Source organism: Scyliorhinus canicula, chromosome 9 (genome assembly GCF_902713615.1).
Source record: "Scyliorhinus canicula chromosome 9, sScyCan1.1, whole genome shotgun sequence".
Classification (NCBI taxonomy): domain Eukaryota; kingdom Metazoa; phylum Chordata; class Chondrichthyes; order Carcharhiniformes; family Scyliorhinidae; genus Scyliorhinus; species Scyliorhinus canicula.
This window is the reverse complement of record NC_052154.1, coordinates 90,422,112-90,442,708: the sequence shown is the minus strand read 5'-3', so window position 1 is coordinate 90,442,708 and position 20,597 is coordinate 90,422,112. Positions and strand designations below refer to the sequence as shown.

At 50.6% G+C, this 20,597-nt stretch overlaps 1 protein-coding gene across 1 annotated transcript in view; it reads right to left on the bottom strand.

Moving 5' to 3' along the window:
- Positions 1–20,597, bottom strand: part of hydin (HYDIN axonemal central pair apparatus protein) — a 1,231,368-nt gene that overhangs the window by 189,992 nt on the left and 1,020,779 nt on the right. The window contains exons 46-47 of the mRNA XM_038807144.1: positions 15,415–15,577; positions 12,649–13,320 (exon numbers count right to left, since the gene is read on the bottom strand). Of these exons, the coding sequence (XP_038663072.1) occupies positions 12,649–13,320; positions 15,415–15,577 (835 nt within the window). The remainder of the gene's footprint in view (positions 1–12,648; positions 13,321–15,414; positions 15,578–20,597) is intronic.

Here is a 20,597-nt window from a genome sequence, read left to right as displayed (position 1 = left end):
GTGGCTGGCCGCATGGTGGGGGTTTGCCAAGATGGCGGCCCCCATGGATCGCACGTGGCGGAGGGGGTGGAGTCGGGACGTAGGCCGCAGCGTTCGGGCCCCGTGGGCCCGCTGGTGTTGGGAGCGATTTGTTCTCTCTGCTGGGGAGTTTAAAACTGGGGCCCTTTTCGCGAGGCACACTCTGGCATAGTGACCTTTCTTCCCGCAGCTGCTGCAGGTCGCGGATCGGGCTGGGCAGTGCTGGCTTTGGCCACAGAAATGGCAGGCTGGGGCAGCTGAGTAGCTGGCTGGAGCAGCTGAGTAGTTGGCTGGGGCAGCAGAGTAACTGGCTTTGGCAGCGCGGTAGCTGGGGGACCGTGCGGCACAGGCTTGGGGGGTTGTTGATCGGGGGCCCACGATGAGGTTGCGGGGTCCGCGGGAAACGAGGTGAGGCTGCGGAAGGAGACTTCCATTGTGGTAGCAGCCTCCACAGTAGTGTCTAAGTCTTGGGCCCCCTTTTCTAGCAGTCTTTGGCGCACATAGTTAGATCTAAGGCCCGCTACGAAAATGTCCCGCACAGCAAGCTCCCTATGTTCAGCCGCGGTAAAGGCTTGATAATTACAGTCATTGGAAAGATTGTTCAGTTCCCGTACAAATTTAGCAAGCGTTTCTGTAGGCCGCTGACGGCGAGTCGTAAACATGTGGCGTGCATAAACCTCGTTAATGAGCCTAACGTACATTTTGTCCAATATTGCCAGCGCTGCGGTGTAAGAACCGGCCGGATTTAGCTGTGTGGGGATTCTGTGGCTTACCCTCGCGTGCAGTAGGCTGAGATTTTGTTCCTCCATTGTTCCGGCGGTGCTGGCTTCTGCCAGGTAGGCTTTAAAACATCTCAGCCAGTAGGAAAAAATTTCCTTAGCCTCTGCATCCTGTGGGTCGAGTTCTAGGCGTCCGGGCTTGAGGGCTGCTTCCATGATTTTCTTCGACTGTTTCCGAAGTATATTAAATTGTTGGAACCAACAATTCTACGGACACGTGCTTGTAGGATTAGAATAGCGGTTTTAATATACTTACAACAGAGCCAGCCTGTTAGCCGTTGAACTTTCGGTGAACTGGCCGGCTGACCCTGTGGCACTGATCTTTATACAGCAGCTCCCGGGGGAGGAGTCCTGGGCGGAGCCAAGGGAGAAGCCCAGTACAACTCTTGAGTATTCCCAGAGCTACTCCCCTGGTGGTCAGGTAGTGCAACTGCACTTACAATATAGACACATATATATACAGATTATAATCCCGTGTGAATCACATTCACCACACATGGTGAGGAAATAGATGTTGAGGTTGGTGGACGGGAGGGGCCCTTTGAAGTCCACACTTAGTCGCTTAAAGGGCCCAGAGGCCTTTATCTGGTCGATAGAATTGCGGTTTGCATTCCGCACAGATCTGCCATGCCTTAGTCATGGCCTTGACCTCCTTTGTGGTGTAGGGTAGGTTGCGGGACTTGATGAAGTGGGCAAGCCGGGTGACCCCCGGGTGGCAGAGGTCATCGTGGATGGCTCTCAGGCGGCCTTTTTGCGCGTTGGCGCACGTGCCGCGGGACACGGCATCTGAGGGCTCGTTGAGCTTCCCTGGGTGATACTTAATATCGTATGTATAGGTGGAGAGCTCTATCCTCCACCTCAGAATTTTGTCATTCTTTATTTTGCCCCGTTGTGCGTTATCGAACATAAAGGCGACCGACCGTTGGTCGGTGACGAGGGTGACCCTCCTACCGGCTAGGTAGTGCCTCCAGTGCCGCACGGCCTGCACTATGGCTTGTGCCTTCTTCTCGACTGCAGAGTACCGAATTTCCGAGGCGGTGAGGGTTCGGGAGAAGAACGCTACTGGTCTGCCCGCCTGGTTGAGGGTAGCAGCCAGGGCGACGTCTGATGCGTCGCTTTCTACTTGGAAGGAAATAGCTTCGTACACCGCATGCATGGCGGCCTTGATGATGCCGGCCTTGATATGGCTGAAAGCCGACTGGGCCTCAGTCGTCAGGGGAAAAACCGTGGTCTTAATGACTGGTCGGGCTTTGTCCGCATATCTGGGGACCCATTGGGCGTAATAGGAGAAAAGCCCCAAGCATCGTTTGAGTGCCTTGAGGCTACGGGGGAGGGGGAGTTCCTTAAGGGGACGCATGCGGTCGGGGTCTGGGCCTAAGACCCCGTTTTCCACGATGTAGCCGAGGATGGCTAGCTGGGTTGTGTGTAACACGCATTTCTCTTTGTTGTACGTGAGGTTGAGGGCCCAGGCAGTCTGGAGGAACCTCCTCAAGTTTGCATCGTGGTCCTGCTGGTCATGGCCGCAGATGGTGACGTTGTCCAAGTACGGGAAGGTAGCCCGTAAGCCGTACTGGTCCACCATTTGATCCATAGCCCTCTGGAAAACGGAGACTCCGTTTGTGACACCAAAAGGGACCCTGAGGAAGTGAAACAGCTGACCAGCTTCTTCAAAAGCCGTGTAGGAGCGGTCCTCTGGGCGGATAGGGAGTTGATGATAGGCCGATTTTAGGTCGACCGTGGAGAATACCCGATACTGGGCGATTTGAGTCACCATTTCTGCTATGCGGGGAAGTGGGTAAGCATCGAGTTGCGTAAAGCGGTTTATGGTCTGGCTATAATCCACTACCATTCGTTGCTTTTACCCAGAGCGGACTACCAAGACTTGAGCCCTCCAAGGGCTGTTGCTGGCCTCTATGACCCCCTCTTTTAGTAGCCGCTGAACCTCTGACTTGATTAAAGTCATGTCTTGGGTACTGTTCCGGCGACTCCTGGTGGCGACGGGCTTACAGTTGGGAGTGAGGTTCGCGAAGAGGGGGGGTGGCGCAACTTTGAGTGTCGCCAGGCTACATACCGGGTCCGCCAAACTTCAGTGTCAGGCTCCGGTGGCTGCACTGAAAGTCCAGACCGAGCAGCAGGGGGGCGCAGAGTTGAGGAAAGATGTAAAGTTTAAAACGGGTGTATTCAGCGCCTTGAATTGCGAGGTCAGCGACACAATACCCCGTGATTTGAACCGAATGGGACCCAGAGGCGAGGGCAATAGTTTGGGAGGCGGGGTGGGTGCGCAGAGAGCAGCGCCTTACCGTGTCTGGATAGATAAAGCTCTCCGTGCTCCCGGAGTCGAATAGGCAGGGAATGTCGTGGCCTTTGATTCGCACCCGCATCATTGAGTTCTGCAGGTGTTTCGGCCGTGATTGATCGAGCGTGATCGCTCCTAGTTGCGGATAGTCAGAGTCCTCGGTTAAGCCGGACTCACAAAATGGCCACCTGGAGTCACAAAATGGCCGCCGCCGTCGGTCGCACGTATCGGGGTTCGAAGATGGCCGTCGCCAAGATGGCCACTTCCATGACTCGCACGAGGTCGATGACGCGTCGGAAGTGGGCATGTCCGGCCGCTTGCGGCCGCGTTGCGGGGCCTGTGATGCCGGGAGCTTGATTTCTGGGCCTGGTGTCTCGCCCGGAGTGAGCGGATCGCCGCGCGGCGCAGGCCTGCAGCGTGGCCGAGTCTGGAGGGGATCGAGAGGGGTTTGCAAGGTCCGCGGAGTATGTCCGGAGGTTACGGTGGGCCGTTTCTAGGGAAGAGGCAAGTGTTACCGTGCTTTGGAGATCCTTTGCCCCGTCTTCTAGGAGCCGCTGCCGGATGTATGAGGACCTGATACCGGACACAAAGGCATTGCGAATATGCAAGTTCATGTGGGCTTCTGCCGTCATTGATTTATGGTTGCAGTTCCTCGCGAGCGCAGTGAGTCTCTCCACGTACTCGTCCAGAGTTTCCCCGGAACGCTGGCTGCAGGTTGAGAGCAAATGTCTGGCGTGTACCTCATTAATCGGCTTCACGAATCGTTTTGTCAGTATCTCGACCGCAGCTTCGTAATTTGCAGCGTTCTCAATCGCGGAGGAGCGTCGGTGGCCCACCCGGGCATGTAGTAAACGCAGCTTGCGAGCGCCGTCGACATCGGTCGCTGAGGAGTCCAGATAGTCCTCAAAACACCGCAGCCAATATTTCAAAATTTCCGGGGCTTCCGGCGACCGAGCGTCCAGGTTGAGTTTCTCCGGCTTTAGAGCGCTGTCCATCTTGATGTGCCAGATGATTAAATTGAGATACCCTCAATTACGACACAGGAGAGAAGATAGGTAATTCAAAGGCTTTAATCATCTGAGAACTGAACAGCAGCCGAGAAGTGTGCTCATCACATGCTGCCGAGTGAACCTCATCTTGTATACCGTTTCCTGGGGGCGGAGCCAGAGGCGGAGTCCCCCGGGGTTCCAAGCCCGGTCTTAAAGGGCCAATGCATTAAAGGTAAGGTACCGTTACAGCAGCTACTGATAACATTCATCATGCCAATGTAAACTATTCCTCCTCCTCCTTTGTGACCTTTCTGCAGCCTTTAACACCATCTTCCTCAATGTCTCTCCACAGTTGGTTGGATTGCATTCGCCTGGTTCCATTCTGATCTGCCTAATAATATCCACATGATCACCTGCAATTACTCTTTTCGCTCCAGCACCATTGTCTCTGGTGACCGTCAAGCATCTGCACTTAGCCCCTCTTATTTCTCATCGACATGCTGCCCTTGGTGACATCATTTGAAAACACAGCTTTAGTTTACACTATCAACTCTACCTCAGGGTTTCTCTACCTTTCCAAATTTTCAGACTGCCTGGGTGTAATTTTCCAAAAATATGGAAAGTGTCAGGTTCTTACTGGGTGCTCAGGGGCAATGCCATGTCCTTCACCACCCGGCGGCTCTACTCACCTCTGAGCTCCCGGTGTGGTCCTCATGACAGGTTCCTGTTTTTGGAAACCAGCAGTGATTCCCGCCAGCATGAGGGACATCTGAAGCCCCAGAAGCAATACGTTAAGCTGTTTAAACATAGTTAATCAACTTAATTTTATAATAATCAGATTCATGCTCTCACTGGGTGTGAAGCTGATTACGTTAGTAGAGTGGGCCGGAAACATCACATTCTGAGTTCTTGCCAGCATAAATCCTGTTTTTGGCCACTTGCCAAAGTGAGCAGTCATTACAAGATTTGCTCCTGCAGCGAAATCAAGGCCCTTGTCTCACATCCAGTTTTCAATGAGCAGAAATCCCCTCTAATTAAAAATTGGGAAGAACTATTCGGTGGGATTCTCAGAACGCCCAGAATGCATTTCCTGATGAGACGGAAAATTGGCAGTCGGGACAATCATAAGACATAGGAGCAGAATTAGGCCATTCGGCCCATCGAGTCTGCTCCGCCATTCAGTCATGGCTTCTCATCCCTGTGGTGATATGTTAGTGAATGATATTGTACATAGTTAGTACTTTGACCTGCAACCAGTTAGTGGCGTCAGACCCTGGTCATGTGACGTGGGACACCGGGCAGTTTGTGATAGGTTGTGCAACAGGACAGTCGCACTTAGAGTAGCTCCCGAGTAACTTTATATATAAATTTCTGTTATCTACCTTTCTACGTGTTTGACAATAAAACATTGTGCTAGTTAAACACATACAATTTCTGTGTGCATCCTTATAAATGGTGACACCACAGAACACAACATGGTACCAGGTATGCTGAACACTTAAAAGGTGACTGCAGAAAAGACAAAGTAAAACCGGCCAAAGAACGGAACAAGGGGAAGAAACTTCAGCTGACCTGATGAACTGCAGCTAACTGCAACTCAGCGCAGTGAACAGCAGTGAAGCTCGAGATGGAAGGTTTAAAGGCACCCCACCAGCTTCAGGTTTTGGGTAACGTAGACAAAAACTGGTGCATTTTTAAACAGCAATTTGAACTCCATGTCTTGCCCTTGGCCTCCTGGCACAGCCTGATGAGAGGCGCATTGCATTGCTCATGGTAGCAGGTCCTCAAGCAATCGCAATCTACAATATCTTCACTTTTGATGGCAATGAGGAAAACAGGGGATACAATGAGGTGATAGATAATTTCGATCAGCACTGCTCTCTGAAAAAGAACAGAACATTTCAAAGATAGCTATTTCGTGCACACACCAAGAAGGGCGATGAATCGTTTAACAGTTTTGCGACAGATTTAAGGTTGAAGGCCCAATCTTGCAATTTGAACATCTCCAGTCGTGGATGATCCGGGACCAAATAGTTTTTGGCACATCAAATAATGGTCTCCGTGAGAGATTGTTGAGTGAAAACAACCTCACACTCGAAGATGCTATCAAAATCTGCCAGGCGAGTGAGATGGCTGCGCAAAAGTTCCATACATTCAGCTTAAAATATGTTATGCTGGTCCCAAAGCAGACACTGCCGCCATAATCACTGTGGCGCAGTCAAAAAAGAAATGTGCTCTCAGTGTGGGTGGCCATTTTGGAAGCATTGTGATGTTGTTAAATAAGAAACGTGGTCTCAGTGCGGGAAACCATTTTGAGCGGACTGTTATGCAGCCTCACAAACGTGGGGCTGGATTCTCCGCAACCCGACGCCGAAATTGCGTTCGGCGCCGGGGCGGAGAATCCAGATTCCCGCATGAAATCGGAACGCCGCCAATTCGGTGATTCTCCGCCCCCCACCCCCCCCCCCCCCCCCTGAAAAGTGGCGTACTCAGGCAGTACGCCCAGCACCAGAGGCCACTGCCAGAGACCCGCCCCGCTATTCTCCGCCCCGGCCTGATAAATTCCCAATGGCATGGACCACTTATGGTTCTGCCATTTGGGATACTCTCGTAGCAGCTGCAGACTCAGTCCTCGTCCACCATAGTTGGGGGCGGGCTGATTGGAGGGCAGTGGGGCCCTCATATGGGACTGTACCTTTATTGTGCAAGTGGGCCGGATCGGACGCACGGCCGATCGGGGGAACTATTTCCGCGATCCAGGTCCGCAGTCTAAGTCCACCATGGAGCACGGCGCAGCCGCTGGAGGCTGCCACCCTGCGCATGTGTGGCCTCTGACCGGGAAGTGTGGGAGACTGTATCGGCAGCTGGAGCAGCGAGCTCCATGACAGCTGCCTGCTAGCCCCCTGCAGGGCTGTGAAACTGTGGCCTTTTGACATCAGTTTTCCTGGCGTAAAAGACCACAGTTTACACAAGGGCATGGGGACATGGTCCCTGAAATGGAGAATCCAGCCCGTGGTCTTGATTTGGGTGGCCATTTTGGGAGGCTGACATCATCTGCCATTTTATGCCAAAAGTGCAGCAATAGACATCTTGCACAACGATATCCTGCACTGGGGAAGGTTTGTCACGAGTGTGGCAGGACGGGTCATTTTGCGAGGCAATGCACCATACGTCCGCGCTTGACCAGACAAAATCGTTGACTGTGGGTACAGATACATGCACCGAAGACAGGGCTGATTTGCCCCAAATCTCAGGAAGGGTCGCAAAGGGCTCGACTGGTAAAGGCAAATATGCTCTCATGATCTGCAGCCACAATGACGCGAATGAGGGGACCATAGAGGACAGATGGATGATCCCATCACTGATTAACGGCAGGCTGATTAATGGAAGCTTGACACGGGAGCAAGACACAATCTGTTCCAACTGTCAGAGGTGGAACGCCTCAAAGTCAAGCCTACAACGGTTCCACGGGTGGTAATCCTGAAGGATTACAATGGGCGTCAGATCACAACTTTAGGCGCACGAGCTTGAAGTCATGGTCAAGGTTACAAAACAAAGAATAATGTTTTCCATCGTGGAGACAGATCGCGACTTGCTCATTGGAGTGGCAGCCTGTGAACAGCTTGGGCTTGTCAAATGGGTGTATACGTCGGATAGCATGACACCCCGCCGATGTACCTTTGCAGAGTTCATCATGAAAGACTATCCATTTCAATTATTTGGCACTTTGCCATTAACATATTGTATTCAGCTGAAGGACCATGCAAAGCCGGTCGTGCACGCACCCAGACATGTGCCTGCTCCGCTGAGGGACCAGCTGAAGGCTGAGCTTCACAACTGATGGATTTGGGAGTCATCAGGTGCACCGAGGAGCCCACCGACTTCATGGTGTGTGTAAAGAAGAGGAATGGCGACCTCAGGGTCTGTATGGACCCCAAGGATCTCAACCTAAATATAAAAAGGGAGCATTACCTGATCCTGAAGAGGGAAGAGATAGCGTGCAAAATGGCTGGAGCGACCTGTTTCAGCAAGCAGGTTGCGTCGCAAGACTTCTGGCAGCTGAAGCGTTGACAACGTGAATACCAGATTGCGGATGTTGAACACACCCTTTGGGCGCTATTGTTTTCTCTGGAACCCATTCGGTATCATCTCACTGTCTGAAATTTTCCACCGTGCCATGGAGCACGTAGCAGGAGGATTAGCAGGCATACGTGTCTACGTTGATGATATCATCATCTGGCAGTCCACATGTGAAGAGCATGATCAAAGGTTGCAGCTAGTCCGACAAAGGCTTAGAAAAAATGGCCTCACGCTAAATCAAACCAAAGTGTCAGATTTGGGTAGATACCATCACATTCTTAGGACAAGATTATTGGCAAAAGCTGTGCAGCTGGATGGTGAGAAAATCAAGGCTGTTCTAATGATGTACGTCCCACAGACAAAAAAGGGTCTTACATGTATTCAGCATGATAAACTTTGTGGGCAAATTTATCCCTAACCTGGCGTCCAAAACGTCCCACTTGCGAGATTCAATCAAGAAAGATGTTGTTATCAACTGGACGCCCAAGCAGGAGCAGGAGTCTCGCTAACAACAGCACCAGTCCCTGGTTTCTTTGACCCGACAAAAAACTCGAAAGTTTCACCTGATGCATCTCAGGATGGCCTTTGTGAACGGTGCTTCTGCAACAGGGTGCAGACGACAGCTGGCTGTCAGTAGCATAAGCGTTGAGGGCAGTGACTGAAACAGAGTGCAGATATGTGCAGTTCGAAAAAGAATGCCTGAATAGTCACGGGTCTCAAAAAGTTTAATAATTATGTGTATGGGCTGCCTATGCTCCTGGTGGAGACTGACCACAGGCCATTCATTTCATTAATAGAAAAATTAATCCTGTGAAGTATTAAATTGTTCCTATTGTTGTAATGATACCCTCCAGTTTGGTGTGGTCTAGAAAGTCAGATAATGTACTTAAAATGCCAGAATCCAAATGAATTTTGTGCATGGAGAGAGACTATAGTCGCAGCACTGATTAATGTGTAACACCACTTCTCAACTTCTGCCTGTCTGTTTTGTAACCAGTTTGCTATATTTTCTGTTACTTGTCTCCTGACTCCACATACTTAGGGCGGAATTCTCCGCTCCCGGTAAAAATCTTGAAGGCCGTCGTGAACTCGGCCGAGTTTCACGACGGCCTCCGAGGCCGCTCCTCTCACCGTATTCACCCCCACCCGGGGGGCTAGGAGCGGCGCTCTGTTATTCTCGGCCGCTGGGCCTTGACGCTTGCATCAAGGCGACGCGCCGAGAAAGACGCGACGGCGGCGCCTATGTGACGTCAGCCGCACATGCGCAAGTTGGCCGGTTCCAACCCGCTCATGCACGGCTGACGTCACAACGCTGATGGCTCAAACCCGCGAATGCGCGGTGGCCGTCTTCCCCTCCGCTGCCCCGCAAGACGTGGCGGCTTGATCTTGTGGGGCGGCGGAGGGGAAATAGTGTGTCCGATTGAGACGCCGGCCCGACGATCGGTGGGCACCGATCGCGGGCCTGTCCCCTCCCGAGCACAGTCGTGGTGCTCATTCCCCACCAGGCCCCCTACAAGCCCCAAAACGGGCATCTCACGGCGATTTCACGACGGCAGCGAACAGGTGTGGTTGCCGCCGTCGTGAAACGGTCGCGAATGGAAGGCCGCTCGGCCCATCCGGGTCGGAGAATCGCCGGTCGCCGTAAAAAAAGGCGAGCGGCGATTCTTCCGAGCTGGGGGTGGGAGAAACGCGGGGGGCGCCAGGGGGTCGTGAAATTAGTTGGGGGGCCCTCCCGCGATTCTCCCACCCGGCACATGGTGCCCTTAGTGTTTAGTTATGAGGCTACTGTGCAGAACTTATCAAAGGCCCTCTGAAAGTCATGGGGGGGCCAGAGGAGTGGTGGCCTCCAGGGACCCCATAGTAGGGTGTCCTCACTTGGGTGTGTGGGGTAATATCCATATTTGTGGGCGGTGAAATTGCCCATGGTGGGGGGGTTACTTAGAGATCAGGGCATCCTTTCAAAATGGCAGCACAGTATCTGAGTCAGATCCCCAGTGCTGAAAAAAGTTCTCAGGACGCGATTATACAGCCACACTGCACCGAAAGACAGTTCGCTGCGGTGCAGCAAGGCCGACAAGAAACTGGGAGACCCCGCCCTTGCGATTCCCCTGTCTTGCAATGCCGTTGCGATTCCCCTGTCTCGCAATGCCTTTGCGATGTAAATTGTGGGCGGGATCACCTTTTAGCAACTATTAAAGCGAGACAGCTAGCTTCACTTTTATGTGCAGATTCCTGAGGTACCCGAGTCATTGGGATCTATCTTCTTTGCCTCGGAGACCTTGGCCGAGTGCCATTTAGTACTGGTCTCTACAAATGGGGACCAGGTGGAAATCTCCCAGGGGATTGGAGGTCACCAGCTGCATGCCTTTGGGCAGGGTGGTACCATGGCACTGCTGCACCACCTTGGCACTCTGTCACTGCCACCTGGGTGCCAGCCTGGAACCGCCGAGGTGCCAAGCTGGCATATTTTTGTACGGTGGGGATCGGGCCGGGTGCCCTGTATGGGTATCGGCGGGTTGGGGGTGTTAACATGGATCCTCCCACAATTCATTTGGGTCTGGGGGGAAATCAGGAATCGCTTCAGGGTCTCCAAAGATCTAGGCACCATTTTAAAATGGGATCCCGATCTCTCACTACACTGAGGAGTTCCAGTGAAAGGAGCGCCTCAGTGCACAAAACGGGGCTCTGTGCGGCCTTGGGTGCGTTTCCCTGCTGAGGCCCCCTATCTAACACGAGTGCCGTTTTATAGCATTGAGCTTCTCAGTGCTGCAAGCGCTGGGAAACACGCGGCTAAACGCGCCCTCCCCCCCCAAGGGACTTTGTTCCCATTTAGTTTAATCATGCCCAATGTGTGGGCTAAACTGGAGAAAAACTCCGCTGTACCCAATAAATGTGAAAGTGTCATCTGATAGTGGGGAGAGTGGGGAACTCGCCGGCAGAGCCGGTGGGAAACTCGCTGCAGACCAAATTAACTTGGATATTTTTCCGTTAAATTGCACCCTCATTTCCCATTTTTTCCCACCTCTTACCGGTGATGTAACAAGAGAACATAATTTAAATAAATTTCACTCAATTGCAATATGCTTAAAGGGCCTCCTCACCATATGTACCCCCTCAGTAACTATTTATACCTCGCTGACATGACATTATATCGGTGAGATTCAAAACAGCTTTTTAAGAATGTGAAGCAGTTGAGGGGATACCACTAGTGGTGCCAAGGTACGTACAGCCCACAGGAAAGAGGCACATGCCTGGGTACCATGCACTGGCACAGGTTGGCACTGCCAGGTTGGCACTGCCAGCCTGTGCTGACTTGTGCCATGGGCGGGCCTTCTGGAGAGTCCAATTGTTGGGTGGGGAATTTCCATTATGTGCATTGGGGGAGAGGTGCAAAGGCCTTTGAAGGGGTGGACTTGGCAACGACAGAAGGAGTGGACAGGGAGGGGGATATGGCATTGCGGGGAGGGGGGGGGAACAACAGGCCCCGGCCCGCCAGAGTGAAGGTGTGAACCATGTTTTGTCAAAGTGGCGCAAGATCTTGTCTGAAAACTCAGCAGTGCATCTGGAGAGATACACGCCAGTTTTCAGTCAGAGCCTAACAATCTGACAAATCATGGAAAATCTCTGCCCATTATCGCTGATATAAGCCAGTGTCTGTTACACCGAACTACAATATCAACTAGAGCAGGGGTGGGCAAACTACGGCCCGCCAAAGGTTTTTATGCGGCCGACCAAGATCAAGTCCTAAAAATAAAAAAAAATAAAAAAAATTTTTTTTAAAATTCTTTTTCTTTTTTAAATAAGGTTAATTGGGGGTGGGGGGGGGGGCTGTTGGGTTGCTGGTATAGGGTGGATACGTTGACTTGAGTAGGGTGATCATTGCTCGGCACAACATCGAGGGCCGAAGGGCCTGTTCTGTGCTATACTGTTCTATGTTCTATATGAGGCGCCCAGAATCATAACCGGGTGAAGCGCCATTTTTGAAAAGTAGAGAAAAAGAGGGCTAAAGGGAGGATGCCACCGAGGGAAGCGCTGAGGTATATGCCGCACGCTAATTGGTTACAACCGGGACTATTCATTAATATACTATGCGGCCCTTTAAAATTGTGAATTTCTGAATGTGGCCCTTGCACGGAAAAGTTTGCCCACCCCTGAACTAGAGTGTAATCTGTAAACTATGATAAAATAGTGTCTAAACTACAAACTGGAATATTAGTTTGAAATATGTCTTATTCTGCAATCTAATACTCAATTTGTTTTGCATGTTTCCTAATTTGGAAGGCAGTTTTTTAAGCACTTCAACTTCAGTGGCTTTGGGGTGGACCAGTGCATGACAGAAATGTAGAAAAAGGTGAGCATAGGGGATGAGCTGCGGAGATTTGAAACAATTGTGTAGGTCCAGTGTAAAAGCAGAAGAAGTCACAGAAAGTTAGTGATTCTTTAGACATAGTCTTATGCTATTCACCAACACTCCTTGTATCATTACCTCTTCAACTAATGGAACCTTTCCACTGTCCAGGACCAATTTACCATGGCAGTCATCAGGGCTCACCGCACGCAGCTTGATCTGTGGCACTCCCAAAACATCTTCTTTCTCTGCATTTTCCTTGCTATCTCCTTCAGCTGCGAGTTCAGACTGTGGAGATATGACACTTTTCTCCTCTCTCAACTTTTCTAATCTTTCTTTCTCTGCCTTTTCTCGCTCCAAGCGGTCCTTCTCAGCTCTTTCCTTCTCAGCTCTTTCAGATCTCTCTTTCTCATGACGATCTTTTTTCCCTTTTTTCCCAGACGGTGCAGGCCGTTCTGAAGTATGCTCCTCCCCCAAGCTTTGGACATCCTCTGATGCTGGGAGAGCTAGGCTTCCTTGTGCTCTGTCCCAGAATTCAAGAATTTGAGAGATTTTCTTCTCTCTGCGCTCATACCTTTGAAATCTCTGAAAAAGCAGTTTTTCTGGATTTTTAACTAATACATCATCTTGAATTGATTCAGCTCTGTCCACAATTGCATGATTGCTTCGACCAAAAATACTCCTTTTCTTTTTAGGTCCTTCCTCTAATTCAAAACGATCTGTGTGGATTGACTCACGATAATCCCGATAATCAGCAGTGGGGACTTTTGTTTCAGGAACATCAGACTTCACTGTTGAAATATTTGTGCTCTGCAGAAAAGTACATAACAAGACCAACATTTTATATGTTCCTCTATTTTCGTCGCCCAGAACACAACATTTTCGCATGATTACTTACAGAAAGGGAAGTATCGGAATATTAAACTTTTTATATTCAAATCAAAACTCCGCAATTGGTCAAGCATTTTGTTTTGCTTATGAAAGGCAGAAATTTGGATCCGAGACCCCGATCTACTGGAATATTTCACTCTTAATGCTCCAACCCAAAGCCTGGTCAGTGGTGCAGGCTTGTTCATCCAACAATGACTTTGGGTGTCTGTCGAACAAAGGGTGTTCCTGTGTTACCCCAGCAATCCACCCAAAAGACTACCTGAATGGTTTTGCAGAAAATTCAGCAACTGATATGGATTTCCTCTCGGTAAGTCACAAAACTTTGCAACAAAGAAGTTGGATGACTCCTACTGATATATTGGTTTTGCTCCTTAAAAACAGGAGAAGACAAAGTTGCCTTATTTCTACATTTCCTCGCCTTCTGAGCCCATGCCGAATCAGCAGACTACAAACCACCCAACTGATGGTTTAAGCGTGTGTTTCCATTGAACCCAAGGAATGTAACTCCAGAACTTTAAACCTGAAGAATGCAATTCAGAAATTTAGCCCCAAGGAAAGTATCTGCAGATATCTTATCCCTTGCTCTTGTGCTCTCTCTCATTTGTCTTTTCCTATGGAACATATGTTTGTCACAGTGTTGCATAATCACACTTCCCCATCTCCAGTCACATCAGCTATCATTTTTGGATTGGCAAGTGATTTCAAAACTGGATGCCCTTCCTGCTGTTAAACCTCCCCAGGAACTGGCAGTTGGCATGCATGCACCAGTGGCTGGATTTTTCCATGGCCAGAAAATGCTGGAATGGGACTTTAACACAGAGCATTCTGACTCAAGAGGCAGGGTTGCTACTGTCTGAGCCACAGATGGATTCCAATGTACCTGCACATATAATAAAGGATTATAGTTACAGAACTTTAAAGTAAGGAATTTACGGAGGTGTGGTGGCACAGTGGTTAGCACTGCTGTCTCACAGTGACCGAGAGCTGGTCTCAATTCCGATTTTGAGTGACTGTTTGTGTGGAGTTTGCATGTTCTTCGTGTCTGCATGGGTTTTTTCTGGGTGCTCTGGTTTCCTCCCACAGTCCAAAGATGTGCAGCTTAGGTGGGAGTGAGCCTAGGTAGGGTGTTCTTTCAGAGGGTCGGTGCAGACTTGATGGACTGAGTGGCCTCCTTCTGCACTGTCAGGATTCTATGTCTATAAGTGTGAATCATGTCTGAAACCTTGGGAATTGAACCTCCAATCAATGAATTATTTTTCTGTTGCTCCAATTAATTGCTTCATTTCCTATTGATGTTGACTGTTCCTGGGATGTCCGCCACTCACCCAACTGACTTTTCTTTCTGTGTCAGCTGATGTGACAAATATTATCAGGATGCTTGATCTTGGGGGATCACTGCTGAACCTAATCCAGTCATCACCTGAAATTTCCATTGGCATAACTTCCACCAAAAGTCAGAAGCAAGCAGGAGTGCCTACCCTGATGCACGTTCATCTCATTGGCCCAACTCACTGGTTCATCGGAATATGAAGTCAGTCCAAGGATCCACCCAGTGACTATATATGGTTGAATGTCATACTGAAAGGGTACCTTTACCCACTGAAGCAGCTTAACATTTAAATTACAATATTCAAAAATAAGAAGCAACAGGAAGTTTCAGGTGAAAGTAATCGTAATTAATTCAATTTTAAAAAGATTATTTTTGCGAAGATCCCAGCCGCAAACAAAATACAAAATGGTGTTAATTTTTTTATCTGGATAAAAAAAGATGAAGAGAGAAGGGGAAAGGAAGATGTAATTGGGAAAAGTCTGAACTTTGAGCTGCACACTCAACATTCGATTGCGTCCAGTGGTCCATCTCTGGGTAGCTGCCAAAGGGGAGAGGTTATCACTATTTTTTCTTGTCCTCATTTCAAAACTTAAAAGATCAATAGCACCCAGAAAACAGTTCAAATGAATGGAGCTATGTGCATTTCTCCATTCTCAGTTTCCCCAACAATTCTGTTTCCATACCATCCTTGCGCTTATTTGGAACTTTTTTGCATCGTCCCTGACACCAAAATCTTTTTTTCCTTTTTTGGGTTTTTTCTTGAGTTCCTCTTCCTCCCGCAGCCTCTCCAATTCTTCCCGCCATTTCTGCTGCTGCAGCTGCCGCTCACGTATCTCATTCATAACTCTGGACACAGAAACAGTGTTATCACACAGAAACCCTCTCCTTTTCTGCAATCATCACAACAACTGATTTGCAAGTTCCTGAGCCCAATAGTTTAGGTGTTGAAGCACTAGATGGTTAAAAACAAAATGGCTGTTCATGAATTACTAAATAAAAGCAAATTACTGTGTATGCTGGAATCTGACACCAAAGAGAAAATGCTGGAAAATCTCAGCAGGCCTGGCAGCATCTGTAGGGGGAGAAAAGAGCTAACGTTTCATGTCCATATGACCCTTTGCACAGCTTTGACAAAGAGTCATCTAGACTCAAAAAGTTAGCTCTTTTCTCTCCCTACAGATGCTGCCAGACCTGCTGAGATTTTCCAGCATTTCCCATAAATTACTAAAGGTTGTCTTGTATGAATTCAGCTCCCACAATGTCACACACTGGCTTGATAATATCTTAAGTCCCTTTACTACCTTGGTTCCATAACCTGTAAACCCCTTGCCTATCAATCTCCCCCTCGCTAGGGGAAAGAGTAGCGTTGCAGCTATGCTCCGTGATCAATACCTGGAGAAAATAGCTCCAAGACCACCACAGTAGCAGGGAAATTTAAACTCCATTAAATAGATAAAGTATGGATACAAAACTGTGATTAATAATGGTGATCATTCAACAACTGGATTGTCGTACAAGTCCATCTGGTTCAATGTGGTCTTGTACGGTCTTGGAGGGAAGGAAATTTGTTATTCTTACCAATCTGATCTATCTGTGAATTTAGGGCCATAGTAAAGTAAGTATTGAACTCAAAACTACCCTCTGATATGTCCTAACAAGGCACTCCATTGTGTTCAGGGAGAAGCTCATCACATATATCTCAAGGGCAATTATGCATAAGTAATAAATGCTAGCCTTAGCCACAATGCCCAAGTCCTGTGAATGAAAAAAAAGTTTTAATTGACCTCCAACTCAACAGCTGTTTGGAGAGGGAGTTTTAAATTTCCTCTGGCCTGCATGTGTGAAGATGTACTGCTTGAACAACCAAACACAAATTTTAAGGTTACCTCCTCTTGTTCTAGATTCTCCTCTTGCTGGAGGAAATAATTTCTCTCTAGCTTTTTTATTAACTCACTTATTCGTGTCTCTGTTAAAACTCAAAGCTGGGAATTATTGGTCAGTGAGTGCACAGAAGGTGAATTTCTATCCTTCAGGGTTTAACTGCAAGAATTTTTTAAAAAGGGATCATGCTGAAGGATGCTTTCCCTGATCAAGGAAAGACCCATACAGAAAAAAAGTATAGTTGACATGTTTAATAGATTGCTGTACCTTGTATAAGGAAGACTGCAGCTCTCAGTCTGTACACCTTAGAGTAGGGGTGCTGAACTCCAATTGTGAGCAAAAGCCTCAACATTTTCCTGTCTGGCACAAGGCAGTGAGGACCATGAGACTAGCACAGCTGAGAGCTAAGTCAGCAAATAGTAGTGGTCCAGCCTGAAACCTTCTGCTCTGAATATCTTCGCAACACTGCAATTGAGCATTTATTCATTAAATCATTGAGGATGCCTTCATCAAATGTGCAAAGAAGTCAAGCCCGAACTTGAACCGTAATTAATGTTCATGAGCTTCCACTGAACGAATGCCTCATAGAGGAACAGCAACATACAGTACTCCACTCACAGCCTTAAACAATTCATCAGGTTATGTAGAGGTTCCTCCCCCATGCCACAACCAGATTTCAAAGTCATCAGCTGTCACATTCCTCCCATGTTTCTAATCCACCCATCATGTCATCTTGCACTCTCACAGCCTGGGATCAATAGATGGACACAGAGCCCCTATTAGTGTCCAACCAACATCTATATGAACTACATATAGGACAAAATCTTCCACCCTCATCCGCAGCTGGGATTTTTGGGTGCTGCTGCGACTGAATGGAGTTTTGGCTGGAGCACCAAATTCTTTGCTCTTGCTTGCAACGGCTCCCACTACGAATGACACCGGAGAATCCCACCCATAATTTAGCTATCCCAGTACAGATCCAGATCCTCGTCCACTGTTCCTTTATTAACCTTAACCTGTTCCTTCTGTACCATAATTGCCAATGAGTTGTTTTACTCAAATCCACGGCAACATCTCAGGCCTGAGTGCAATAATAATCTGCAGTAAATCATTCAGCAAAAGAGAAGTCACTCGTAATTTCACTCCATGGGCAGAACCTTCACAATAATTTGTCAGTGTCAATTTTGGTGAGAAAACCGGCATGCGGCTCTCCAGCTGCACAGCCAGGTTTTCTCTCCAGATACTCCAGCATTCTGGGCAGAGAATCTAGGGGGTTGGTTTTTGCCATCACTCTGGCTCTCCAGCACACAAGCATCGGGGCGTGTCCCTCCAAACAAGCATTGCACGCCCCCCCCCCCCCCCCCCAAGCAACAGGGTGACTGCCTCCCCCAATAGACATTGTAGCTCCCACCCCACAATCATCAGGGCGCACTTTCCCCCTATAAGCATTGGGGTCTGCCTCCCCCCCCCCACACCACACATAAGAGGAACCCCTCTCCCCAATGGGCTTCACATAGAGCCCATCCTAGAACTGCCAGTGGAGCAGTGCCAGGGCATTACACTCTCCCTCCAGGGGCTACATTCACCTTTACACCCCAGCGGGTTCCCCTCAGCTGCATCAAGCATTTCTAAACCTGCTGTGAACCTTGCCGATGTAATGTCATGTCAGTAAGTGTGAATGTTCAGTGAGGGGGGGGGGCGGGGGGGGGATATATTGTGGGGAAGCTCTATAACGATATTTCAATCGATTAAAATTTATTGAAATTAGGTCCCCGCAAAATTATGCCAAGGGCAAGGGGCATGGAAAATCGGGAATCAAGATCTCATGGGCAGAAATAATGTTTGCTGACTCTCGCGAGATTCTGGGCCCACATCTGACATTGATGGCTTAGTTGGGCTCAAAATCGACTCCCATATATTGGACAATTACTGCTATTCTACATTTATTCTGCAGGGATCCACGGCTGGCTCTGATGTTCAGAAGGGAGGGTCAAAGCGCAGAAGAGCAATAGTCATAGGGAACTCTATAGTCAGGGGCACAGATAGGTGCTTCTGTGGACGTGAAAGAGACTCCAGAATGGTATGTTGCCTCCCTGGTGCCAGGGTCCAGGATGCCTCTGAACGGGTAGTGGCAGCGCCGGCTCTAGGGTTGCTGGCGCCCCGGGCAAGCTGAACTTCGGGGCCCTTGGGGGGGGGGGGGGGGGCCCGGGGGGGGGGGGGGGGCGGGGGGGCGGGGCCCGGGGGGGCGGGGCCCGGGGGGGCGCGGGGCTGGGGGGCCGGGGGGGCAGGGCCGGGGGGCCGGGGTGGGGGGGTGGGGGGGGCCTGGGTGGGGGGCCGGAGCCGGGGGGCGGCGGAGGGGGGGGGCGGGGCCGAGGGGCGGCGGGGGGGCGGGGCCGAGGGGGGGCGGGGGTGGGGTGGGGGGGGGGGAGGAGGGGTGGGGCCGGGGGGCGGGGCTGAGGAGGGGCGGGGCCGAGGGGGGGGGGCAGGGAGGGGCGGGGCCGAGGGGGGGGCGGGGGGGGTGGCGGGGCGGAGGAGGGGCGGACCCGAGGGGGGGGCGGGGCCGAGGAAGGGGCGGACCCGAGGGGGGGCGGACACGCGGGGGGGGCGGACGCGGGGGGGGGGCGGACGCGGGGGGCGGGCGGACCCGAGGGCGGAGCGGGGGGGCGGACCCGAGGGCGGGGTGGGGGGGCGGACCCGAGGGCGGGGCGGGGGGGCGGACCCGAGGGCGGGGCGGACCCGAGGGGGGCGGGGGGACCGGGCAGGGGGGGGGGCGGACCGAGCCGGGGGGCCGCCCTGGGGGCGGGCGGCCACCGCGCATGCGCTGGTTGGCACCGGCCCAACTGCGCATGCGCGGGACCCGAGTCTCTGGCGCCCCCGAGCACATGGCGCCCCGGGCGACAGCCCGAGTTGCCGGTGCCTTGAGCCGGCCCTGGGTAGCGGGCATCCTGAAGGGGGAGGGAAAACAGGCAGAGGTCGTTGTACATATTGGTACTAACGACATAGGCAGGAAGGGGCATGAGGTTCTGCAGCAGGAGTTCAGGGAGCGAGGCAGACAGTTAAAAGACAGGACCTCTAGGGTTGTAATCTCGGGATTACTCCCTGTGCCACGTGCCAGTGAGGCTAGAAATAGGAAGATAGAGCAGCTAAACACGTGGCTAAACAGCTGGTGTAGGAAGGAGGGTTTCCGTTATCTGGATCACTGGGAGCTCTTCTGGGGCAGGTGTGACCTGTATAAGAAGGACGGGTTGCATCTAAACTGGAGAGGCATAAATATCCTGGCCGCGAGGTTTGCTGGTGTCACACGGGAGGGTTTAAACGAGTATGGCAGGGGGGTGAGCACCAGAGCAATAGGTCAGAAGGTGAAAGCAGTGAGGAAGAACTAGGCAATAGGGCCAGTATGGCTCTGAGGAAGAGCAGACAGGGAGATGTTGCTGAACACAGCGGGTCTGGTGGCCTGAAATGCATATGTTTTAATGCAAGAAGTATTACGGGTAAGGCAGATGAACTTAGAGCTTGGATTTGTACTTGGAACTATGATGTTGTTGCCATTACAGAAACTTGGGTGAGGGAAGGTCAGGATTAGCACTAAACGTTCCAGGATTTAGATGTTTCAGGTGGGATAGAGAGGGATGTAAAAGGGGTGGCAGAGTCGCGCTACTGGTTAGGGAGAATATCACAGCTGTACTACGGGAGGACACCTCAGAGGGCAGAGAGGCTATATGGGTAGAGATCAGGAATAAGAAGGGTCCAGTCACAATGTTGGGGGTTTACTACAGGCCGCCCAACAGCCAGCGGGAGATAGAGGACCAGATGGGTAGACAGATTTTGGAAAAGAGTAAAAACAACAGGGTTGTTGTGATGGGAGACTTCTACTTCCCCAATATTGACTGGGACTCACTTAGTGCTAGGGGCTTAGACCGGGCAGAGTTTGGAAGGAGCATCCAGGAGGGCTTCTTAAAACAATATGTAGACAGTCCGTATAGGG